The 26,084-nt window shown below is 48.3% G+C and overlaps 2 protein-coding genes across 13 annotated transcripts in view; both read left to right on the top strand.

Annotated features, from left to right (window-relative positions):
* The window catches only part of TSPAN14 (tetraspanin 14), a 56,342-nt gene extending 52,395 nt beyond the window's left edge, over positions 1 to 3,947 (top strand). For all 3 annotated transcript variants that reach the window (XM_079136099.1, XM_079136097.1, XM_079136098.1), the window contains 2 exons: positions 536 to 655; positions 2,180 to 3,947. In XM_079136099.1, the coding sequence (XP_078992225.1) occupies positions 536 to 655; positions 2,180 to 2,251 (192 nt within the window). In that variant the 3' untranslated portion in view covers positions 2,252 to 3,947. The remainder of the gene's footprint in view (positions 1 to 535; positions 656 to 2,179) is intronic.
* Positions 3,948 to 4,080: 133 nt separating this feature from the next.
* SH2D4B (SH2 domain containing 4B) overlaps positions 4,081 to 26,084 on the top strand; it is a 107,191-nt gene continuing 85,187 nt past the window's right edge. For 3 of the 10 annotated variants that reach the window (XM_079136090.1, XM_079136093.1, XM_079136092.1), the window contains exon 1: positions 11,018 to 20,916. In XM_079136090.1, the coding sequence (XP_078992216.1) occupies positions 20,732 to 20,916 (185 nt within the window). In that variant the 5' untranslated portion in view covers positions 11,018 to 20,731. Of the gene's footprint in view, positions 5,426 to 11,017; positions 20,917 to 26,084 lie in introns of those variants that run through there. The other 7 variants (XM_079136087.1, XM_079136086.1, XM_079136084.1 and 4 more) reach the window with 7 other exon arrangements.

Raw genomic sequence — 26,084 nt, 5'->3', positions numbered from 1 at the left:
TGTGTGTTGGGACAAGGTCCTCCAGCGCTTACTGGTGCTTCCCCAGGGTTGACATTGAAGGGCCCTGGTTGGCTAAGGACCACTGCCTGCTGGCTCTGTCTCCTGGAGCCAGGCTTACCTGTGGGAGTCAGTTGAGGAGCCACTGTCCTCTCCTGCCCATCCTTTGAGAAAGTGCTTCACCTCCTCTCCCAGTTTCTCCCTTTAAAGGCACATCTTCCTTCAGACCTTCAGATCCCCTCCTGTGTCTCCAGAGGTGGGCTTTGGAGGTGTGTTAAGCAAGTCGAAATTGAATCTCTGGCAGCCCAAACAGAAATGGGATTACAAAACAGGCCAAATAGCCTTTGGTTAAATAGGTAACATGATGGCAGCTTGCCCCAGGAGAAACAGAGACCAAATCCAGGGGATGTGTTTTTCCTAGAGAGTTCTGCCTATCCTTCCCGTATGCTTTACCCTGCCCTGCATTGGAACTGAGCGTTTGGGGACCAGGGTGGGAATTCTGTGCACAGGCTCAGGCCTTTGGGGTGCTTCCCTACAGCTGAAGAGCAAGTGGGATGAGTTCATCTTCACCAAAGGCTGCATCCAGGCACTGGAGGGCTGGCTCCCGAGGAACATTTACATCGTGGCTGGTGTCTTTATTGCCATCTCTTTGCTACAGGTACGTTCCAGGGGCCTGCAGGTCGGTGGGTGGCCTTTTATTCATTTGAGGAAGTTGGGCGGTTAACAGAGAATGCTTGTCCAGCTTGTGTACGGTGTGAAGGAACCTGACAGAAGAAATTGGATCTTTAAGGCTGAGTGTGTATGTGTGTTGTGGTGTGGTGTGGGCTAGACCCAGTGATTCCTGTCTTCCTGTGGCTTACTATCTGAAGGGAGGCTCTCTGTGGTATCAGGCTGAAAGGGAACTGCACAGACTAGGAGCAGAGTGAGACCCTCTCCGAGGGACTTAGTAGGCTGTGTAAGGGTGTCTGATTGGGACTAGAGTACATTCTGGGAGGCTGTCACCTGCTTTGCGGTCCTTCCCTGCTGATGCCAGAGCTGCTCTGTGGAAGGTGATGAATGGTTAGCTAGGGCTTGAAGAAGGACTGAAGCTCAGGTCAGTGTGTTACCTAAGGATCTCCCTCCCTGTCCCTGGCACCTGGGCACCCAGACCTCTTCCTGTTCACATGAGACCCTCTTGGCCCCTGCCCTTTGTAGGTGCTTGTTCACCAGAACTGGGTTTCATAGGTGGTGAGAGGTCAGCGAGGCCTGAAGAGAGTGGACCTGCCAGTGTCCCCTAGAAGGAAAGTCAGTAATTCAGTGGTATCAGAGGAATGAGCAGCTTTTCCAGTGCTGCCCAGGACTCTTGAGGAGATGCTGGCAGTCTCTGAATAGCTTCCGGGAGAGTGAGTGCCATGCGCGCATGAACACATGTTCAGAGAACATCTGACTCCCAGGGTCCTGCCTTGAAGAGGGTGCTTGCAGTGGTCCCAGCCATCTGCACGTGCCTTCCTCCTTCCTCAGCACACCCTACTGAGTGACTGCAGAGGAAGACAGAGAGAAGCATCTAGACGAGAAAAGAAATATCCTGGCAAAGCAGGCAGGAGGTTAAGTTACCACAGCAAGAAGTTAAAGGGAAAATAAAAATGAAGCACATTTCTGAAGGTTACCAAGTTCACTTTGTTCTATTCATGTAGGAAAACTTCAGTCTAGCCTCGTGATTGCCCTGTTCTCCAAGGTCAGGACGTGTTGACATCCACACAGCTGTCTGTAATAACCTTGGTTTTATGGTGGGATCCAGGTTTACAGGAAACATTTGAGATTTATTATTTTGGAACTCAACATGATGGAGTGACCCTGTGAATTTTGGTTTCAGTCTGAGTACATGTATCTTGCCTGTGGTACATGATGTGCTCACTTGTGTTGAGGCAAGACCAAGTATCTCTTTTAAGTCTGTGATTTTTGCCTGCTCTTGCATCTTCTGGGCTTAAGAGACACAGCAGACTAGCCCCAGGAAGCACGTTCTACCTGTGGGTCATTCGTGCTTTGCCCCTTGCCCAAGTGTTGTTCTTAGTGTGTCCCTACCCTGGCAGGGTAAACGAGGGAGCAGCACGGAGCAGAATATCCACCAGTCTGCCCTCTGCTCCCTACCCTCCTCCTTTGGTCCCTAATGCTTAATGCCACTGACTGCTGGCTTTGGTTTCAGATATTTGGCATCTTCCTGGCAAGGACCCTGATCTCAGACATTGAGGCAGTGAAGGCCGGCCATTACTTCTGAGAAGCAGAGGCAAGCACATGCAACTGAACCACACTGTGGAGGCCAGAGCCCTTCACTGTCATCAACCTTGTGTCCAGCAGGAGAGAAACTGACACAGCCACCCAGAGCCAGCACCCTGTCTTCGGCATCAATGTGATGTGAACTGTTTCTGCTTGCTGGTGCTGAAGACCCAAGCCTCCTTCTCACCTGCCCAGACTTGAGCCTGCATCCCTGCTGGGTCTTACCGAGAGGCAGGAAGTGTCTCTATGTGGGGCAGTGGCTCCGAGGGACAGACAGGGCTTCTGTGGCTGCAAGGAGTGCCCGTCTTGGCCCTCTTGGAGACCAAGAGCATCTGCAGACACCTGCTCCTCACTGCAGGCTTTGGGTCATTGGCGCTAGGCAAATGAATGGCCACATCTTAGGGTGGGACATAGGTAAAGGAATAGCAGGTGAGCACAGAGCTTCTCTCTCAGGTCCAGCAGTATAGCGTCCTACTCCTAGCTGGGGAGGGGGAGGGGCTGAAGTGGATCTCTGTGTGTCAGTGGGGTCTGTAGTGGTGTTTGGGTGGTGTGCAGGATCCTCAGCCATGTCCAAGTGAAGTAAGCCTGAGCCAGGGCATGACTGGTGCCACGAAATGCCTCGGATGCTGCCCGCCAAGCCCCACTGCCATTCCCCGGGACAGGAACTGCCTCGTTTCAACAGCATTAAGCCCTCATTGCCAGGGAAGCGGGGGTGGCCCGGTTCCCCACTGAGAGCCGGCTCTCATTTTCTTAAAGCGTGTAAATAGTTTATTTATAGAGGTAAGAATGTTCTCACACCATGTCTTCATTTCCTCTTCCTTTCCTCCGGCATTCTCCTCTAAGCAGCCTTACACAGTGTCTGGAACTAAAGCAGTCCCTTTCAGTTCTCCTGAGTGTCTCCAGAGCCAACCACACAGCCTGTCTCTCCATCTACACGTGTCCTGCATTCCTCTTCCTCCATACACTCACCCCCAAGCACACCTCACCTCCCAGCTTGGCTCACTGTCTCCTGGTCTTGGTGCTACTAAAACTGTCACCCAGAACTTGAATCCTGACCCTCCCTCCCCATGGCCTTCCCAGGGAGCCCCAGTCCACAGATGGCCAGCCAGAAACCTTTTGGGCAGAGCTCCTGGTCGAAGAAGCTGTATGCTAAAGGTTGGCTGGACTGACATCTGTCCCTGGAGAGAGCTGCTGTCCTGCAGCCAGGCCTTGTGCTGAGCTGTGGTCCCCAGGCCACAGCTGCTTAGAATCTTGGGACGTTTTATTCTCATTTTCATGGTGATTCCCCACCAGGATGTCTGTGGTCACTGTATCCACCCTTCCTGTTGGGGCTCTTTTGGAACTTGCTTTTGGCCATGAAGTTTGTCTTATGTGCTCAGTACCCACTGGGGTAGTAGGGGCATTGTCTATCTTTGGCTGGGCTACTTTCTAATGCTTCTTCATAGCTTGTACCAGTTCTGTCCTTACTGTTCAGGGATTGAGAGCTACCTTCATTCACTTGCCGAAGTGTACATTCTAGTGTGGTGTATACTGGTTATGCTGGTGGGTGTTTGTTGATGATGATGATGATGATGTTTTTGTTTTTTTGTTTTTTTACCATTCTCTGTAGACTAGAAGAAGAATGCTTGTGTTTTTAGAAAGTGTGATGCTTCTCTTTGACTGCCAAACTCTTTTATGGAATATATCTTTATATTAATGCTGCTGTTTTGGTGGTTTTTATTTGGGGTCACTACCAAAATGGTTTTAAGTAGCATGGTGTAAATTTGGCTGCAGGGGAACCAGAAGGATCAGGTGTAACTAGAGGTACAGAAGTGCAGATTGGCATATTTAGTTATCCTCTGAATGAAGCTACAACTGGAACTAGTTGACTTGGGGCATAGCCACCCCTATGTGTAAGTGGGAGCAGGAAGAACTTTGACTCCTCAGGCCCACAGGAAACATTACGTTATGTGATTCCTTTCCAAACCCTGGCAGTATTATGGACTCAAGCAAAAGCACTTGGGGACTGTGGGCTAGAGTCTGGGCATTGCTACTTCATGAGCCACGTGTCCTGGACTTGCTGGCCTATCTGTATTGGGGGGCAGGAGGGTGTCGAAGGCTGTGTCTACCTCAGTGGGAGCCTTCTACCCAGCCTCCCTGCCAGTGTGTTGGTGGCCGCAGACCCTGCCTGCCAGAGTGTTGGTACAAAGGGCTCTAAACACCTGCTGTCCCATCTGTTCACGTAGTCCTGCTGCCTGGACCCTTCTGGAATCTTCCCAGGTGCCATGCTCCAGTTCAGGATGAAGTCTAGCCATGACTTCCATGGTTGAGTTTCTCAATTAGTTTATAAAATGTTCAGACCATCTCATTTGAGTAGTTGGTTGAAGAAAGAAAATAAACCAAGAATCAGGGAGCCTCCGACTTGTAGCTTAGACACCCTGCCCTGGCCTGCCCTGCACCTGCACCTTCCCTGTCCTCTGAGGCTGGACAGAGGCCAATGTGCGAGCTCTGCACTCTCTCCTTCCCCCTCCTTATAGCTCACTTTAGCTTTTTGCTTTTTCTGTCAGTGGTGGGGACAGAACCAGGGATGTGCTTGTAGGCAGGCGCTCTACCACTGAGCCACACCTCCAGTCCTGCTCGCTCACTTTCAAGTCTCTGAGTCCTTTCTGTGATCCTCCTGCCTGCCTCCTCACAGGACTCCACCTTGCCTTTTTCCCACCCCTCTTCCTGTTGCTCTTTCTTTTCCTCCTACAGACTTGCTGTGGCTGCATTGCTTTCCTCCCAGTCTTTCACAGGCAGCTTCTTAGCTGGGTTTTCTCTGCCATCCTGGTTGACAAACCAGGACCACCCACTCTTTAAACTCCTCTGCTTCTGAGGTCCAGGTGCTATTTCTAACCCTCTTCCATCTGTCTCTCTCAGGCCTCAGCTGTGTCTGCCCCACCCCCCTCAGTGACCTCCAGGACCTCCCACTGCCCACAGGTCATGGCCCTGGGCCAGGCAGGAAAACTCTCTGCATTGCTTCACAAGCCCAGGCACTCAGTGTCCTCACATGAATAACAATAAAAAATTAATGGATAAGTATCTTCCAGCAACACAGGAAGTGCTCAGAGTACTTAAGAATTAATAACTCATTCAGTCACCAGAATAGGTCTGAGGAAGCCATTTTCATGCACAAAACATGAGCCTCAGAGAAAGGTAAGTTACCTCTAAGGATTTGGGCAGAGCCTGGTTTAACTCTGGAAGCCTGTCCTGAGAACCTCACCTTACAGCTGAAGCAAGAGGCCAGGAGATGACCAACCAATTCTGAATTCCAGATATAATTTGTTCCTGCTGAGCAGAACCAGTCCTGGAAGGTCCTCCAGCTCACTGGGCTCTGGTGGATCTCCAGGCATTTGGGAAAAGTGGGAAAATGGTGATCTCACCTCTGTACCTGGATTTGAGTGCCCAATGTGGTTTTGGGGCCTATGGGAAAGTGGGGCATTGCTTCTAAGGATCATAGCTCCATCCTGGGCTCTGGGCCCTGGTGCTGCACAGTAGGCTCAGTTCTCTGCAAGGCCCTAGCTGTGTTGTGTTGAGACCACAAACTGCTCCCTGCTGTGTCTGAGGTGCTTATCTTAAAGCCATGTTGCTGGGGTGGGGTGGGGACAGAGCTTCCACCCACTCAGCAAATCTGTGGAGGCTTTCTGTGCTCAGCATTGTGGGGTCAGACACAGCCTTCTTTCGAGGAAGTGCTGAGCAGAAGCCACTTGGGTGCTGTTCATGCATATGAATTTAGGCTGTTGCCCTAGTAGAAGGAGGGCCTCTGTCTAGCAAGAGGGACCGCATGATGGCCCTGGCTAGCAACCTCAGGAGCATATAGAGGTACAGAGAACCGGGAGGGCTATCTAAATGACCCAGCACCTGAGACTCCTGCTGTCATGAGAAAGTCCCTCCCCAGATGTCAGCACTGGTCCCCACTAGTTGAAATCCCTCAGGTCCACCAGGTGAGAGGGGAGTGTTAGCGCAAAAAGAGAGAGAGACCTGGATGAGTGCAAATGCCAAGCCTTGGCTCTTTTATTCAGGAACGAAGGCTCATTCAGGAACAGGAGTACACGGATGGAAATGGGGTCATGGAACTGTTTCCTGGTGAAAAGTGAGCCCCTGAACAAAGAAAGGGACTGGATTTATATAGGTTATTTCAAGGGGCGGTCTAGTGAGCATCTATCAGTTTGCTTGGGTATGCAAACCTTTTGGTCATGGTTTGCAGATGGTGTTTGAAGAGCTTAACACCTCCCAGAGACTGCTTCCTTTAAGGGTGGTAAAACACACCCTCCCTATCTGCATCTGGCCGGTGCCTAGAAAACATTTGCCTTCATTTTTTCACTCCCTTTTCCCAGATCTCATTATCTTGGGGATCTTTTTATTCTCTATATCCATTAGAGGGGAGGATCAGTACTTCACGTGGGCCTTTGCTCCCATGTCATAATGTGTTTGTGTCTCCAGGACTACAGGGCTGGCTTTAGTTTGTCAGCCCTGAGCTGTGGGAACTGTCCTCAGTGATGGATCTCAGTAGAAGTGCTTCAGTCTGATCATGTCCAAAGGATGCTGCTGGGCTTCCAGGGCAGACTGGGCCACCTGCAGGACTTCTCATTTATCTGGTGCTCTCCAAAGATCCAGAGAACCATATACCTTTAGGGCATTTTGAGCTCCTTACAAAGTCACAATTAACTGGCCTTTCCTTCCCAAAGGCTGCATTAAAACCATATTCATTCTCAGAAAGCTTTGGGGGGCTTTATGGGGCCTCAGCAATATTAAATGAACACTGTAGGACTGAGGCTATTATGGAACTTTAGGAGAAAGAAAGACAAAAAGCTAAGGATATATTTAAGTGGGTACTGTTCCAGAGGGTACCATGGGGTCCCAGCTCTGGAGAGGGCAGAGTAAGAATTCCTTACACGGGTTGGAGGTGATTGTTTCTTCACTCGCCTTTTCCGTGTTCTGTGTCCCGTATCTCAGCAGGGCTTTCGAAAGCATGACTTGATAACTACCAAAATAAATTACCACCTTGGACTGTAATCTTGTCACCTAAAACAACTTTTAAATGAGTCTTTTTAAAATATAAGTAAAAGCAGTCTAAATAGAGTGTAAAGTGAATTTTTTTTCTGTTGCCAGAGGCAACCATGATAAAGTATCCTTCCAGCAAGTGTCTTCAGATCTTCACACAAATGGCAATCATTTTACATAGTATCTCATGATTAGTTTTACTTGAGATACTGATCCGTGGTGCATTTGCATGGTCACATGGTCCATTATGGAGCTGTGCCACCAACAAAGGGACCTTGCCCTCAGACCAGAGGAGTATGTTTACAGTCACAGGTAATAGAAAACCCAGTTCAGACTGGCCTGAACAATGAAGGGAGGGTTTTGGCTCTGGAAACTGGAAAGTCCAGAGGTGGGGTGAATTTCAGGGCTGGTTTGATCCAAGTGACTGGGTGAAGTCAACAGGATCTAGTTTCCTTTCTGTTCTGCTTTCCATGGTGTCCCCATCTTCTGGGCTGAGGGGAGAACCATTTCTCCTGGGACAAGCCATGAACTCCCATGATGGGTGCAGCATGTGGGAAAGCCACTGGTGGAAGGGAGGCCTTCCTGCCTGTTCATTTCACTTAAACCATGTGGCGGGGAAGCAGAGTCCTGTAGGATGGAGGATGGATGCTGGATGCTAACAACACCCCCCCACACACACTGTAGATGGACATTAGGGTAGCACGCAGGATTTTGCTCTAACAGGCACTTGCAAAAAAAAGCACATGGAATTACTTCTTAGTAGGATTTGTAACATGTAAGGGAATTCTACAAGGGGTGGACTTACATCTTAATGAGTGGCGCTCAGGCTGGGTATGCCTCTCCTGCCAGGCCATTTCTGGTGTGTGAGATAGTGTCCTGGACCCCCACCCTCTCTCAGTCCTTTCAAGGATCAAATGAAATATGGTGGGTAAAACATTTAACATAGGTCCAGGTTAGTTAGTATGGTTCCCCCCCACCCCCCCAGTTATTGCTAATATAATTTGGAGATTAAGGGGATTTGATTGGTAACTTTAGTCCCTACCCACTGAACTGCCTGGGTTGTATGTCATATAGCTCAAGTTCTGAGCCCAGTGAAATGAGTAGGATGAAATGTTCATTTCCCTGTCCCTTTAGGCACAGGCTTGCAGGTCTGTAGGGAGCCTCAGGCATTTGGAGTTCAAAATCTGTTTGCTTTCTGTGCCTTTGGATACCAGGTGGGGTGGGGGTTGCCTCTTGCCTGGAGCATGGATCCTACTAGAATCTTTCACAACCAAAGAAGTTGCCCCTTAGCCCTCAAAAGCAGCAGAGGGGCTTCCACCTATCAGGGGTTCCAGGATTGCCACTGAAGCCCAGGGGCCCAAGAGGGATGGTTCACAGGGATAGAGGTAAGCTGAAATAGCAGGACCTGGTGCATACTAATGCACTCCGAAAACTTCAGAACGTCTACCTTGAGTGGTTAGTGGACCCCATCTGGAACAGAGGCCCAGAGAAGTGCTAGGACCTGCTGGAGGAGGCCAAGTGCCCTCATCTGACCAGGTATAGAAAGCCTGCAGTCATGCTGGCTCTATGAGAGTGAGGGGACATGTGTGAGACTGGCACATGGGCCCTGCTGTGCTTGTCAGGGTGCCCTGAGAAAAAACTTGGTGTCTCAAAACTGTGGGAATGACAGGAAAAGTTAGGTAGAGTGTGGCAATAATTGCCACCAGGGCTTGGTGTCATCCTCTTCTCTCTCTAAGGTGGCCACTTCAACCTTTTATATTTTCTTTTTTAAAAAATCAACAGAAGTAGTTCAATATGGGATGGCTTGGCATGTCTCTGGGAGGTACTGAGCACCCTATCTCTAAAGGAATGCAAGCCCAGGCTGGATACTTATCTGGGATAATATGGATGGGACAGGTAGCGCATGGGTTTTGTGCTGCCTGGACAGAGAGTAACGCTGTCCACCTATTGATTAAAAAAAAAAAGAAAGAAAGAAAGAAAGAAAAAAAGCATAACTCAAATATTACATATGCACACGTCAAGGTTTTAATTTAATTCATTAAATAAAGGGAGTTGGTAAGATTAACAGTTCAAAGGAGGAATCACAATGAATCACAAATCCATATGTAGTTAAATGTTGAAAATGGATTTTTTTCAGGAGGGGGGCAGTTGAATCTCTGGAATATATGTATATCTGTTGACAATAACTCTGCAACATAGAGAGTTGTAGAACAGCTCAAAGGCAATGAAGATCTAGAATTAGGATAAGATAAATTGAAGGGTGTGCCCCAAACAATGCATAGGTTTCCACTGAAGACACTCAGAATTTTTTTTTTTTTTTTTTTCACTTATTCCCAATTCCCTTCCACCTCTTGTCCCTCTAACAGAGCTCACTTTAAAAATAGAACGCAGGCAGGTCATCCAAAGGAGCCAGTGGTTCACAATGAAAAGAGGTGCTTGGGAATTGGAACACCTAGATGCCCCAGCTAAGGGACAGCCACTGTGGGAGGCATCCTGAGGGTCCTTTCAGCATGAATGGGTGGCTCAGCTATGTTTGCCACCGGCAAAGCCCATGTCTACAAATCTGCTTGCTTTTTGTTTTAACTAAGGAAAAGCAAACAAACAACCTTTTATTTTCTTTCTTAAATAAAAAGGGATTTGCTTTGTTGCCCAGGCTGGCCTCAAACTCTTGGGCTCAAGTGATCTTCCTCCGTCAGCATCCTGAGTAGTTGGGACTACAGGCATGAGCCACTGCAAACTTGCTTTAGCAGATATCTCAATCGCTGCAGGCCAAACTGCTGAACGTATTTTCTCTTCCCCCAAGCCTAAGTTCCACCCACATCACAACTAGCCTGTCTTCTGCATCTCAGCCAGGCACTTCACCGACCGTCAGTGACCAAATCCAGGAATATGGGTATCACCCTACTCTGAGGATGAAATTGACTCCTCTGTCATCAGTGGGCCATCTATCCTAAAAGTTAAATACACTGACCAGCCAAGAGATGCTGAATACTTCACTCCCTGGAGTAGCCACCATAACAGATTTTAGTGCCATCTTCACCCCTTGTTTGTCTGAACGATTTCTGAGACGCCTCTGGTTTGTAACATATATATTTGAATCTCTTCAAGCATAGCTGCACATTTTTTAAATTTTTGTTTTCTTATTTATTTAGGTACTGGGGATGTAACCCAGTGGTGCTCTACCACTGAGCTATATCCCCAGTCCTTTTTATTTTGAGACAGGGTTTTGCTGTAGTTACTGAGGGTAGCCTCAGACTTGGGGTCCTCCTACCTCAACCTCCCAGGTGTGTGCCACCATGCCCAGTGCATAGCTGTATTTTAAAGTGTGCTTACTTCTTTTCTCTGTGAATCTCAGAGATTCCTGAAAGCTGTAAGGGTGGTAGGACTTTGTTAGTAGAGAAGGAAACCTGTAGTGGATGTTCTAAATAACAGTGGTGTGGGGGTCCCCAGCCCCAGCTGATGAATTCTTCCTTCCCTCCTCACTGTAAAACAATTCTTAGAACTGGCAAAGGCATGCATTTTAATGTTTCAATTTTGGTGTTTTTTTTTTAAATTTTTTAATTCTTACAACCTCCCTGTGTTAGTCAGTTTCTATCACTAGGTGAAATACCTGACTTATAAAGAGAAAATGTTTATTTTGGCTCCAGTTCAAGACTGATTGGTCCATTACTTTGGATTTTTAGCGAGACAGGACATCATAGCAGAAGCATTGGCAGGCAAAACTGCTTACCCCGTGGCCAAAAAGGAAAAGCAAGAGAAGATGGGGCTGGGGTTTCACACCCCCAGTGACCTGAGGACCTCACATAGGGTCCCACCTTCTTTGAAGGTCCACAACACCTCCCAATACCACCACCTTGGGGACCAAGGACTTGGTGTGTGTGGGGTTGTGGTTCTGGGGATGGAACCCAGGGCCTTACCCAAACATTCTCCCACTGAGTTGCACTTCCAGCCCTAGGATCATGCCTTTTAACACATGGACTTTTGGGGACATTCAACATCCAAGCTAAGCACCCCAACTCCTTTCCTTAAGGTCATACCAGAATAGGTGCCAGCCACAGGCCTTGAGGAAGCAATATGGGTGAGTGTTCATTGTGGTTCTCAGGATTGAGGTTGAAACTGGGGCATGTAAGGCCATAAAGCCTTCCTTTTATCCACTATGAAAATGCAACAGTCTGATGAAAATCTCAGAAAATCTATAGTGGTGCCAAAGTTGCTGGACAGGTGGGGAGAGAACTATTTACTCCATTACAAAAGAGGAAATAGACTCAGACCAATGAACTTGCTAGATGCCAGATGACTGGGAAGTAGCATAGCTGGGATTACAGCTAGAATTTCCACTTTAAGGACTGTTGTCCCTCCCTCTGATGACACTTAACTCACAGGACACATCAGTGAGGAAGGATGTGGGCAGGTGTGTGTGCTGATGTAGCACAATGCAAGAGCCAGGAATTAAATCCCTTTTCCTCAGAAAAATGGGAATAGTACAGTCATTCCAACACTAGCTTATGAGTTAGGGCATGGTTCTCAAAGTGTGGTCCCCGGGTCAGCAATTACAGCATCACCTCCAGATCACTTCAAAATGCATATTCTATGCACTTCTTTCCCCAAGTACATGGAGTCAGATACTTGGTTAGGGTCAGTGTTCTGTGTCAGTCAGCTTGTAAGTGATTTTAATGCACACTAAAGTTTGAGAACTGCTACATAAGGGACGAATCCGAACAGACTAACCCCTGTAACTAACATCTCCTAAATTTTGATGATTTCGAAAAAATGTTTATTTCTTGTGTATGTTACTTTCTCTGGTGGCTTCTGGGGTTGGGGTGGGGAATACTCTGCTCCATACAGCCTCTCAGGGACCCAGTCCCCTTCAGTCTTATGTCCTTATCTCCTAGAGCTCCTTGGAGTTATCTCTAGTCACCTGGTGGTTGGGGCGAGGGTGAGGACCAGGGAGGATATTGGGAGCTAGACCTGGATGGGACTACATCACTATATTCACAGTCCATTGGCCAGAACTAGGTAACTACAGGGGCCTGGCAAAGACCTGGGAATAAGAAGGGAGGTCAGACACTGGACATCAGTGTTCCATGCCCCAAGTCACAGTTTAGCGAAATGAAGATGAACTGGATTTCCTGACTTCCTAAATCTCTCTTTGCAGGAATTTGGGGTACAGGTTGGGGTGGGTGCTGGCTGGTTTGCCTCACAGTCTTTGTTCAGCCTTCTCTGCTCTATAGAGTGCCCTGAAAGCAGTGGGCTTCTCAAATTCTGGGTGGGAGAGTGGGCTGTGTCCAGACTGGAGGACAGACAACACACTGATTCCTCCACACACTGCCCTTCAGTGTGGCTCAGCTAGAGTTCTTGGGAGTGGCAGCTGCATGGCCCTGGAAGGACCATCCAGTCTAGAATAAGAGCAGAGCATGGGAGGGCAGGAGCTGTTCTTGTCTCAGTGAGACCTGCCTTTAGTCCTGGATTCACCTTTAGCAGCTGTGTGACCCAAGTCTTGGTTTCCTCAAATATGAACTTGAAGTAATAGAATTGCTAGCTTCATAATCTTGTTCTGAGAATTAAATGAGATACAAAAAGGAAACCCCTGACAAAGACCCTCCTGCCACACAGACATAATATTGACAGTTCTACCCTGACTGCTCCACCGAGAAGGACATGGGGGATGGGGGCCCCTGGGCTCTCCTAGAGCCTTGGAACCTGGCAGCAGGGGCTCTCTCCAGTTCTCAGTCACTTGCAGGACAAGGATGGCTTCTCACTACTGGTCAGGCTAGGTTGGGTTGGTGGGGTGGGCTTGAGGTTTGTATGTGACTTGTCTGCAGCTGAGTGGGGCAGCAGATAGGGCTAACTTTGTATTTAGTAGGACCCAGGAGACCAGGGCAGGCTTGATGGGAGGCTGTTCATAGCATTGGTTGTCTAGGACAACAGAGTTCCCACCCGCCCTTGGAATTCACAAGTATGAACCTTGGGCTATGAGTTGGTGTCTATTAAACCAGTGCTGAGTGGCCTCAGGAGAGGGGTCAGATGAACAGGCTTTCTTATGAGGAGGATGGAGTTTCTAGGAGAGGTTTATGGGACAAGGGTGCAGGCTGGTATTCATCCTTTGTGTCAGACGGTGGTGGAAAGGCGCAGCCATCTCACTGCTCCCTCCACCCTGCCAACCCAGAGCCTGTGAGCAGGAGATTTAGCTCCTCTAGAAACTGACCCTTCATTGTGTCATGGCTTCTGCCAGTGAAGCAAAGGAGGGGGACCTGGGACACTGCGTATCTCTAAGAGCCTACATCCAATAAGGAAGTGAGGGCTGGATTTGGAGGTCTGGAAAGGTTCCCTGTGGGAAACAGGCCATCAGAAAGACCCAAGTTTCTCCTTTTTGTGGTCTCATGTCCTGCCCTTCTCTATAGCATCCATGACAAGACAGGTGGAAACAGAGGCAAACCACTGGGTGGTCAGGAGACACTGGCTGCAGTGGTCTAAACCTTAACTCAGGTTAAGCAAAAAGGGGGCTTTATAGTCTCCCACTTCCACTAAGGACAGGAGTATGTTCACAGACTCAGAGCAGAACCAGGGCTTTGGGGCAGGCAGGGACCTTGACACCTCCAAGGTGACCTCCTTATGGGTTCCTCTACTGTCTTTGCAGGTTGGTCCCACTCCCTCCTACTGCACACAGACCTTAGAGGGAAACTCAAGTGACAGCAGCCTCAAGTTAGTGACTATGATAGAAAATAAGCTCATTATCCCCTATGTTTGTTTATCAATCCCAGACCCAAGTCCATACCTGTCTAGCATGTAAGTCTCCTTTTAAGCCATGAGTATGGGGAAGCTCTGTAGGCAGAGAGAATTAGCTATCCCAGCACACTCCCCACCTAATATTATTTTGATTCACCAAATCAATGAGGAACCAGGCCCCAGATTAAGAAGCAGACAAACAGAACTCATGTTGTCACTCAGTGTGTGCCTGGCTGGCTCATCTGTACCCAGGTACAGATGAGGAAACTGAACCACGAAAACAAGACCTTGGAGCTCACTGGTCTGGTAAGGTCCTGTGTGAGTGACACAGGTCTAGTTGGCTACAACCATGAGCTCTGCTGGAATGTGTGTGTGTGTGTGTGTGTATGCATTATACAGCAGTTTTGCTTGTTTGTTTACAAATGTTAGCATGGGTGTCCTGCCCTTTAGAGATACTTGGATGCCCCCAGTTCTATGGTGAGGAAAACTCCAAGCCTTCTACATGATTTTTGCTAATTTTTGTTGACCATGCTACTAGCAGCCCATGTACCTCAAAGCACAGAGATCACTTCTCTTTAGTGATCTCTCTTGAGTTCCACCTCTATTCTGCAGAATTGGATAAAGTTCACTTTTTAAATAGAAATCTCACAGCAAGCATTTTGTAAATTAAATCACATTGATAAAGATTTGGGGCAGGATGGTTCCTAACCAGGTTAGATGACTCCCTCCCTCTCGTCTTCCCCTGCCTTCTCTGAGGATCACAATCCCTAATTCCCAGCCTCACTTCCAAATCTAACAAGGTATCCAGAAGGGCAGGGCTTTTTCCTTTTTTTTTCCACCTTTTAAAATCGGAGCATTATAGTTGTACATAATGATGAATTTGTTTTTCCATATTCATACATGCACACAATATAACTGGCTCCTGTCAGGAGCCGTGGTACCAACACACCTATAATCCCAGTGGCTTGGGAGGCTGAGACAGGAGGATCATGAGTTCAAAGCCAGCCTCAGCAAAAGTAAGGTACAAGCAACTCAGTGAGACCCTGTTTCTAAATAAAATACAAAATAGGGCTGGGAATGTGGCTCAGTGGTCGAGTGCCCCTGAGTTCAATCCCCAGTACCACCCCCCACCAATATATATATATATATGTATATATATATCTGGCCCCTTACTTTTAATAAGTCAAATTATACTCCTTAGAAAGGAGTGGGGGCTCAAACTATTCTTTGTCTTGCTATGTAAGACTGAGGCCATACTACATACATCCAATTTCAGGGCCTGTTGTCCCCTTTACTAACACATCTTGGGCACTTTCTTTATGCCAAAACTCTTCTCAGCTGCAGTTCTAATGACTGTACTGCATTTTATCCTATAGATGTGCCATATTATTATTGTGAAAATTTCATTATTATGACAATGTCACAGTAATGATCCTTAGTTAGGTCACAGATCCCCTGCCCCCACACACAAGGATGTGACCACTGAGGAGTGTCCTGGTAGGATCCCAGGTAACGGACAGGGACCTGGCAAATTATCTTAGTTTCATTTATTGGACATCCATTCTCTTTGTGCTATTTTGATCATATGCTAATAATTTAGTGGAGCTCTTTCTTGATTCCATCCACCTGTTCTTTTAACAGTACTGAAATGTTTAATTTTATGTATTGGAATACTGGCAGTATAGAGTTAAATAGTCGTTCAGTATATGGGGATCTGGTCTCATCTTTTTATTTTTATTTTTTCTTTCTTTGGTGCTGAGAATTGAACCCAGGACTTCCCATGTGCTAGGCAAGTACTCTACCACTGAGCTACACCCCCAGTCCCTCATCTATTCATTCTTTTGGTTAACTTGAATCATTTTATAAAGCCTCTGCCCCAGTTTCCTTTCAGATTTGAAATAATATTGTTGATAAATTAGAGATTGTATTAGTTATATATTGCTACATAACAAATTATCCTCCAACTTAGCATCTCATAACAACACACGTCTTTCATACCCCTTCTGAGGGTTAGGAATCTAGTAGCTGAGCTGAGTGGTTCTGGCTCCACATCTCTCATGAGATTGCAATGAAACTGTTGACCAGGCTGAGATTTCTCCCAAGCGGAGCTGGAAGATCCTCTTCCAACCTCACTCATGACCAGCATCAGGTCTCAGTTCTGCTCATGGGCCTCACAGTGTGATTTTCTGAGTGCATGATGAGAGCTGAGAGTCTGAGCTAGAAATCACATGTCTGGTGGAAGGTATGCTCCTTTCTGCCATGTTTGATTGGTCACTCAGACCCACCCTGATACATATGAAAGGTGGATTTGCAAGGGTGAGAGATCCAGGAGGTAGGGGTCTTTGGGAACCATTCTTGCAGAACCGCTGATACAGAGATCAATTGGATATTTTTCAATATTGGGTCTTTTCTGATTGTGAACATAGTGTGTTCCTAGACCAACTTAAAGTCTAGGTATGCTCAGCAGAAAGGTCTACTTTTCCTCATTGTAGGTCCCCACTTTATTAAATTCATTCCCATTATTTCATATGTCTGGTTTCTGTAGTGACCAGGATCTTACTTTGTACCTTGCTTTTTCTTCTCCTTCCTCCCTTAAGTCATTATTTTATTTTACGAAAATATACCTCCAATTTTTTCTAAGTCACTCACTCATGAGGTGACACTATTGATACTATGCCCATGATTTTTAAGTGGTAACAAGCGGAAACTACTGTTGACTTTCACTGAGCCCTTGGATTGCAAAACTGAGATCAGGTAAGACCCTATGAGTGCTCTTAGGAGCAGCTTCCCAAGTGAAGATGCGCAAGGGAAGGTGGACAGAATGTAAGGACGGCCCTCCTGTAGCTGATTCTTCCACAATGGCTTTGCCGTAACTGTAGAGGAGATGACACGGTTGTCTGGCCATCACTGACCCTATCTGAGGGACCATGTGGTCATGCTGGGGAAGCCAAAGCAGGTGACCTGTGACAAGGCTATCCATCCACCTAATGCAGCCCATGGCTGCCAGATTCAAGTGTCCAGCATCCTCTCTGCAGAGCCCTGCTCTGGATGCCTCCCCAGCATTTGTACAGGCTCTGGCTAGTTCTACCTGGAAGGTTCCTTCTTCATCCATTTTCTACAGGTATTTACTAGGCACTGCCATGTGCTAAGGAACATTATACATCCGTGACCAACCAGGTAGAAGGACTTGCCCTTGGAGTGCTTATTATCCAGCAGGGAGAGACAGAAAGAAATTTTACTGCCACATAAATAGTTTACAGAGCAGAGGAAGGGAGGTGGAATCAGGAGGATAGGGGAGATAAAAGTTTGAGCCAAGACTAGAATTTGGTACCTGAGCTAAGTGAGGTCTAGGCAGAGGGATGAGCCACTGTGAGGCCCCGGGAAGGGAAATTTCTAGTGTATTTGCTGCCTAGTGTGAGACCAGCAGGCTGTAGCCAATGACCAGGTGGAAGGGGTGGGGGGTTCCATCTGATGGGTGGGGTGGAGTAGGGCTGATCATGAAGGGCCTGTGGACCCCTGGGAGGACTTGAGTAAAATCGGCTTTGAGCAGAGAAATGGCATGCTCTGATTTGATTTAAAGAGGATTTTAGTAGAAGCAGAGATTCTGGATAAGAGACTCTGGGACCCCCAATTCTGCTCTTATCTGACCCCCTTGACAATGCCTGTTTAGTCCTTTATTCCCTCTCCCATGGATCTGGCCAGCATCTGGTGGCTATTCTCCCTGCTTCCTGTTTTCCACCCTTTCCACACCAGTGACAAAGCTGTTTCAGTAATGTCCGGAAGCCCTTCTCCAGATTATGAACCTGAGGTGACATGGATGGTTTGTCCACACTGACTGGAAGTCAGTGGCATAGGGAGGTCTGGCTCTGCCTGTGGTCCCCCTCTCGGGGTGGGTCCCTGCCCACAGGGGCTCATCTTCAGATGTTGGTGTCTGTAGTTCATATTTTAGGACTTTTGAAGTACATTTGATTTCAGTCATGTGAGTTACATAAGTGTATCTTAATCACTCTGTAAAACACTGAAAAAATTAAAGTGTTCTCCCTCCCCATTCCAAGAAGAAACAGTGCTAAACAATTAGATGTGAAATCAACCGTACTTTTCCTTTGTTCATACAAAAGTAATCAGAATTTCTATTTTATTTTTTCCTCTCCCTTCCCATGTTCAAACATAGACTTTAAAAAATGGATTACCCTGTGCACAGTGTTCTGTACGTTGCCTTTTCATTTCATCTGCCTTGGACCTTTCCCCTGACCAAGACTAATCCACCCCACTCTGACAGGAGTATACAGTTCTGCACTGGGCGACCCCTGACCTCACCAGGGACTTTCAGGTGGTTTCCAGTCACTTGCACAATAGCATTGCATGCGCGTAGCTCATGGGCCTGAAAAAATTGCGTTAGACTACAAAAATAAATACATCACATGGCCAATGAGAAATGAAAACAGAATACAGGGGGTTGAAGGCGACCTTAACCGGGTCTGAGAACCCCTGGTCCCTCGCCAGCACTTCCTGTCTCCGGCTCTTTGCGAAACCCAGCGGCGCCCAGTCCGGCCGCCAGAGGGCGCCCCATGCCGGGCCCGGCCTGAGCGACGGGCGGAAGCCAGGTGGGAGGTGATGTCCAGGACCGCCCAGCGGCCCCACCTCTTCTTTCCGGAAATCCGATCTAACTCGCAGAGCGTCTGCGATCTGCCTTGCGGTTACGGCCCCGGGATTCGGTGTCTCCTGGCCTCCTGCCCCACTGACCTAGGATTGCCGGGGAGCACCCCTCCCCCCAGCGAGGTCCGTTCTGTTGTACAAGACCCGGAGCTAGTCAGGGTCATCCTCCTCCGCCCCCACCACAAGGAGGACGCCATCACCACCCTGCCAGAGAACTGGACCTCATGCCCATTCCCCCACCCAGTGGGCGGGTACTGCTGCTCTGAACAGCATTCTCTTCTGCCCTCTGCCCCTTCTTGTCCTGGGCTTCTGGGGAGTCCAGAAAGGAAGAAAGAGGCCGCCGGTGGAGGCCAGACCCCTCGGTTGCCTTCCTCCCCTTGTCGAGAATTCTCCCTGGACTTTGAGCTTCCAGCCCAGCCACGGTTAAGGCCAGGAAAGTCAGAGCAAGAGGAGGCTGGGGACCGTCAGTCAAGAACCGAAGGGAGCCAGGGCCCCTGGAGGAGTCCTTTAGGTGGGGAAAAGGAGAGAAGAGGGCAGGGCAGGATCCAAGGCTGCAGCTCTGTCATGTGGCCAAAACACCTGTGTGGAGGCGCCCAGAAGATCTGGGTCACACTGGGCCTGTCTGATTCTGGAGAAGGGGCTCCTGACTGTATTTCTTTTGACCTTGAGGGCTTAAAACTGGGTGGAACCTGCTTAGTCCTTGCAGTTGGGTGAGTTAACCTAACAGAGGAGCTCACTTGCCACCTTCTTCCATCACTCAGGTGCTGGATCCACCCTCAGTCCTAAGGGAAGAGAAGGGGATACGAAGGTTACCAATTCAACTACCAAGCCACAATGCCTAATTGTACTCATTTGTTTGTTTTCCCCTGGTGGGGTTACATTTTTTAAACCATCAACAGGAAGTTAGATTTGAAAATTTGGTTGAGTCCATCTGCAGCACCTGTCTGTCTCTGAATTCCATTTCCTTATTTGAATAAAAAGGCAGCTAGCTGTAAGTACCCTTGAACACAGGTTTTGTTTATTTTTGGGGGGGTGGGGAGGCTTTGGTCTCTGCAGCAGCAGCTCCACCCACCCTCATGGCCAAACAGAGGTGGCTTCCCATCAAGCAGAAGGCACTGTCATCCTGCCCTGCCCAGGCGCCTCTGATCAGGGCACAGAGAGGAGGCAGCTTCATATTCTTCCTGTTTGGTGAACTCCAGATACCTCCAACAACAAGGAGATCAATACCAACCATCCAGATCGGCCCCTGGGGGGTTTGTCTGTAAGCACATGCCCAGTTTGAGTTTCCTTTTGGGGAAAGGGGAAAGAAAATCTGGCTTCCTTCCTTTCTTGGAACTCTATGACAGCACTCCTTTCAGTGGTCTCTCTTGATACCATTTCATTTTCCCCCTTGGCTCTGGTACTGATAAGAGCAAAGCAAAGTTTTAAAAGCATGACCTCAGTCTGCCAAATGGCTTGGAAAAGAGAGGGCTGGCAGTGGTGGAGCAGGTAGATGGTGGGGCTGAGGAACCCAGAAGTTCCTGGCCTGCTCTTCTGGCCTCTGTTTAAAATTGGCCCCAAAGATAGGGAATTACTAGGCAAAACGGCCTCCTCCCTCCTCTTATCTGCAGAGGAGAGATCAGTTCTCAGCTGGCCAGGGCAGTGTCATTGATACAGCTGGTGTCATCGTTACCTTCCACTGACAGATCACTCGACACCTACTGGCCCAGGCAGAGCTGGGCCTGGGCCTTGCCCAGCTGAGCTAGAGCTTGAACCCTCCCTGTTTTTCCAGAAATCGAGGTGAGGCCAAGACACAGGTGCTGCTGGGATAGTGCTCGGTGACCCAACAGAAGGACTCCTGGTGGCTGCAAGGTCCCAGCTGCTGCTTTGGCTCTTGCTGCCTGGTCCCCTGCTGTCCTGGGTAGAGGAGATGCATTTGTGGCTGGCTGGGAGCTGAGGCAGAGTGATGCTTCTGCACAGAGAAGGAGTGCTGGAAGTGGCACTAGAGTGAGGAGCCAGGGCTGAAGCGTGGCCTGGGGCATCCTGCCTGGCTGCCCTGGTCCGCTCTCCTTCTGCTGTATGCATTGCAGGTGGCATCATGCTGCAGCAGATCCTGCACGACATGTACATCGACCCTGAGCTCCTCGCCGAGCTCAGCGATGTACAGAAGCACATCCTCTTCTACAAGATGCGAGAGGAGCAGCTGAGGCGCTGGCGTGAGCGGGAGGCCTGGGAGACCCTGGCCCAGGGGGATGGCCTCAGGCCCCCGAAGGTCAAGCGAGGTATGTGAATGGGAGTTCACCCATCCCTGGAGGATGGAAAAGTCAGGAAGGCTAACCTGGGCTCTTCTGCAAGATATGCACAGGTGTGATGAGGTTTGACGGCTTAGAACCCTTGCACTGTGGGTGTCTGATCCCTTTAGCCTCCTGGACTTTTATCTTTAGACCAGGACTATAGGTTTAGACCACAGTAGAGGCTCAGCAAAGACCCTGATGGGCTGGAGGAATGTGGACTTGCTTTATCTTGTCAAAAGTCCCAGGTTCTGGGAAGACATCACGGGGAGCTCAGACTGGGCTCAGGCACAGTTGGCAATTGCATGATGGAAGGAGGGCATGTACTTGACCTCATGGCTGGTCAGGCCAGGGTGCAAGGGAGACATGCAATTACTCTTTCCTTTGCAAGCATGGCTCAGTAATTCTCAGCTCGGTCCCGTCCTATACCTGTTTCCTAATAGAAGGGGATGGTTCAGGTTGTGCCTGGAACTTTGCTGCGCATCTGGAGAAAGTGTGTCAGGAAATGTCCTTTCACGATGAGTCATCAACCCCAAATGGAAATAGTAACTGCAGACAAGAAGGGAGGGTGCTACCTTTCAGGTAGTTTATATGCAAAGTCATGTGCCAGTCAAGCCCGTGGATGGGTCCACCTGTAAATGAAGGAGATTGTTCAGGACCCCTGGACTAGAATCTGCTGGGAATGGTGGTTTATGTGGGCACTGCACTCATTTTACACTTTGCAAAACTCATTGTCTTTCTCTTTCCCTTCCGTGAGGCCACTTGGCCTCCATACTATTCAGATAGCAAAGTGCAGTTTTGATCTGTTTAAAGTGTTCAATTCAAGCTGTTTCAGGGCTGGGCATATAGGCTCCTTGGGGATCTGGTTCCTGCCCTTCACTCCAGCCTCAGTACTGGCCCATCCCCAATGTGGGCCACAGTCCCACTTGCACCAGGATGCAATTTAAGACATGCTCACTCTTGCTCTGGTCTTTGCACATGTGCTTCTAACTGTTGGGAATGAGCTTCTGCCTTCATCCACTTGAAATACTGTTAGAGCCTGTCTTGTCCTTGGAGTCTTTGGGGATGTACTTGTCCCTTTGTAGCTGTCTGGCATGCAGGACTCACCCCAGCCCTTGCATTTGACACACTGTCATTGTCATTCATCATCTGCTTGCCTGGCTCTCAGTAGACTCAAAGCCACTGAAGTGTTAGGCCCTACTCCATTCTGCCCGTCTCCCTGGGGCCTACCACCAAGCTGGTGTGCAGTGTTAAATCTCTGTTTTGGAACAAGACACATCAGGACCCTGAGTGGGCAGGTTGTGGCAGAGTGTGACTTAACATAAGGTGACTGGTGCTGAGGTTGAACCCTTCCAGGTCAGGCTGCATTGGCAGCTGCATCACTAGCTGGCAAAAATGACTAGTCACCTTTCCAGCCCCACATGACCTGCGCCCTGAGGCCTCACATGTGTCTGGTGGCTCCTTTGGGAAGAAGACAGATGCCCAAAAATTTAACTGCAAAAATATTTATGTGGAGATTTGTCACACATTGATGTCTACATTTTCATGTATAAATTATACATTAAACTCATATGGGTTTCTGAAGATTCTTTTCTAGGTAATTAATTTTGAGATATATAAATAATGGAAAGAGGGAGAACTTGTTAAGGAATATGCATATCCTGGGTCAGGATCCTATTCAGATCCCAGCTCTGTACTTCAGTCTTGTCTTTAGGAACTGTCTGGGCAGGCCATGAGGAGCTGTGTCCCTGGACAACAAAGAACTTTTTGTTGGAAAGTCTAGGATGCATGGCCTGCTTCATATCCTGGGATCCTGATGGTGCACAGACCCTGCACCATGCCTGTGAGTTTTCCATTTACTCAGTGCCTGTCCTGCCCTTAATGCCCCCATGTCTCTGTGGGTGCAGGGCAAGTCCCTGTGACTCCATTTCAGGTGGGGAAGCTGAGGCCCACAGAAAGGATGCAGTGTATCCAAGGTTACCCAGCTACTAAGAAATGGAGTCAAAACACACATCCTGTGACTTTGTCCTGGGGTCTGGTGACTGATGCATGCTTTTTCTTTGATTTTTGAACTGGGGACTTGAATTAGAGGAATGATCTGTGCATGCATACATTTGTACATCCATTCACTCATTTGTTTGCTTCTCCAACATTGAAGTGCTGGCTTTGGTGAACTGGATGGAGCTCTATTTCTTGAGAACGTAGGTGGACAGATCACAGGGAACACAGCCAACTAGAGAGGCAGGAGCCAGGCCTGGTGCCAGGCAGCTGTGTGGTGGCTCAGGGCAGGGGCAGGAGAGGACAGTCTCCACCCACTGGAGCTTTTCTCTTCCTTCCTGGTCCCTCTCCCCCTAATTTGTCCAGGCATCTGAGCTGTGTGCTGGCCTCTTGGAATCCCAAGCTTGATTTCGATGGGTCTTAGCCAGCCAGAATGACACTGCACCTTCTCCTCCTGGTCACTGTCCCCAGTCCTGCCTGTCCCCTCTGTTCTTCCCTCTCACCCTTTCTTTCCTGGGAACTTTTCCCAGCTCCCAGCAGGCCTGACCTCGCTGTCCTTAGGGCTCAGGTAACACTCTGACGGCACTTACGGGCAGTGTAGCACAGGGCAGGACAAGGTGTGCTGTGAGCCTAAGAACTTGACCACTCTCAAACTGTGCCTGGTGAGACTGGGAGTAAGCAAGGTGACATGGATCCTCTGGTTCACAACACCTTGGGGGCTTTTTTGGTATTGGGACATATATTTGGAAGCCACACACATAAGCTGGGGTGAAAGCTTAGAGCTACGCCATGAAAGCAAGGCAGGAGAGGAGGTGGGGTCACTGCTGGGCATACCTCACTCCTCTGATCATGTGGTGTTTCTTTTCTATTTTCACTTTACATTTTGGCATGAAACTTCAGATGTTTTACCCAGTCATGGAAGACACAGACCCTCAGCTTGGAAGTTGGGTCATGTATCATGTTGATTGTTTTATATTTCTGAGGAAGTTTGTTGTCTGGTGGGAAGTTTCGTTGTTATAACGAGACTGGGAGATGTGTCGTAACCTTAAGTTCCTGCAAGACTTAAGCCAAGCCCCTTCCCTACCGATGCTACCTCCAGCTTCGCTCCCATGGCCCTGCAAGAACTCCCACCTGCGTTAGGAATCAGCAACTTCACAGTCTTGTGGGTCACTTGTGCGCTTGCTCAGTCATCCAGTTATTCTAGTTTCTCAGGGCTAAAGCTGTTGTGACCTTGGAGATAAGGACTCAGGGCACATGTTCACACTGCCCTGGTGACATGGGAAGCTCTCCCGCCTGGACCTGTCAGCTCTGCCATGACTGACAGTTTCTGCCAGTGTTAAATTGGTTCCTCAGTGCCCGCTGCCTCATCTGTCTGTATGTCCTCTGGAAGCTGGACGGCTTTGCTTGACCTCCTTCCTGCTTTCTCCTTAAATGTGGCTGAAACCAGCTATGCTGTGAACCCAGCTTCTTACCACACAACCAGCCCTGAGGTGGAATCCTCACATCCCTCCCAGGTGACTCTTTGGCCTGCATCTATTCCAGCCTGTGGAGTGCTGGGGCACCAGCTTCCACTACCTCCATACCCCACAGCAGGGCTCAAGATGACCTCCTACCTCCTGGTCCACCTCTCTGACTGCTTGGCCTGAGCAGCTCCCAGATGCAGTCCCAGCCAGGGCCAGAGGCAGTCACCCTCCTAGGCCTCCTTCATGTCTCAGCAGTTCCACGCCTGCTACTCCAGTGGGAGTTTCATGAATTCACAACTTCTCACTGGCCCTTCTGCTTCCTAGGGACCATTCAGTAGCCATGGCAGCTTCACCTATTGAGTCTAGGAAGGTAAGACAGGTGGTGGGGAGGGCAAGCAGAACAAGGTCTCAGAGTAGCTGCATTCTTTGGAAGGAAGGACTCACCCAAGTGGAGACTTGACTGCCCTTCAAGCATCTCTGCTTATCTAAGCCCCTCAGTGACTTGAAAGATGCACCCATAGGTAGTTCATAAAAATCTTAACAGTGATTTATTAAAAGACATGCTACTATTTTATGTACTGTTAAGAAAGATGTAAATTGATCCATGACATGCCATTGATTATAGACATATTCTGATTTCAGAAATGTTAAATGAAATGTGTGTCTTTGAATCAACCAAATAAAGAATTATCTGCATTTTAGTCAGCAAACAAAATTTCAGGAAGGTTTAATAGCCTGCTGTAGGAATCAAGTGGGAGATGGAGTTAGAATCTGAGTGCAGACCTGACCTGCCGGGGTTCAAGTTTCTGATGCAGTTTCTCCCACTGCATCACACAAAACACACACATGCTGCACACACACTTCCCTTGTCATGGCTTTTCCCCTGATGAAAAAGACTTATTGAAGTTGATCAAAGACCAGCACACAAAAAGCAAAAGCATAAAGAATTATAAAATAATAAAAGAAAATATAAGAGAATATTGGGGACAGTGGAGACTTTTTGTAAAATACAAGAATAAAAAAGAGAATTAAGAAAAGTCTGACTAAACACAAAATCTTAATAAAACATGCCAAACCAAACTTTCAAAAAGGGCAAAACAGGAGATAATGGGAAAAAACATTTGCACCATACATAACAGGCAAGGTATTAGTATCCAGCAAACAAGTTCTCTAAATCAATTGGGAAATGACAACCAACAACAGAAAAAAGGAGAAAAGATATGAACAAGTAACTCATGGTGGTGGGAGGGAGATTTCAAATCACAGTGAAGATGTGAAAAGGTGTTCAACCTCATTAGTAAATCACCTAAATGCAAATTAAAACAATGGGATTAGCAAGTGTTGAAAACATTTGGGAATCAATACTATAATGAAGGTCCAGGGAAAGAGATACTGTTGCAGGACTGGGGCCTTCTGGGAGACTGAGGTAGCACCAAGACCCCCCTTCAAACCCCAATTCTTGCAATCGGGTCAGAAAAATTTCCAACATGTTACTCAGAATAACAGGTCTGAGTTTATTGGAAAGGAAAGGAGAGGAGAGGGGAGGGGAGGGGAGGGGAGGGGAGGGGAGGGGAGAGGAGAGGAGAGGAGAGGAGAGGAGAGGAGACACTCTCAAGGGAGGGGGTGGCCCTCTCAGAGAGGAGAGGGACAGCATGCCTCTCTTGCCCTTGAGTTTTATTAGGGGTCCCAGGGAATTTTC

The sequence above is a fragment of the Sciurus vulgaris genome, assembly GCF_902686455.1.
Source record: "Sciurus vulgaris genome assembly, chromosome: 4".
Lineage (NCBI taxonomy): Eukaryota > Metazoa > Chordata > Mammalia > Rodentia > Sciuridae > Sciurus > Sciurus vulgaris.
Note: the sequence above shows the minus strand (reverse complement) of the source record. Positions and strands in the feature narration are given on the sequence as shown.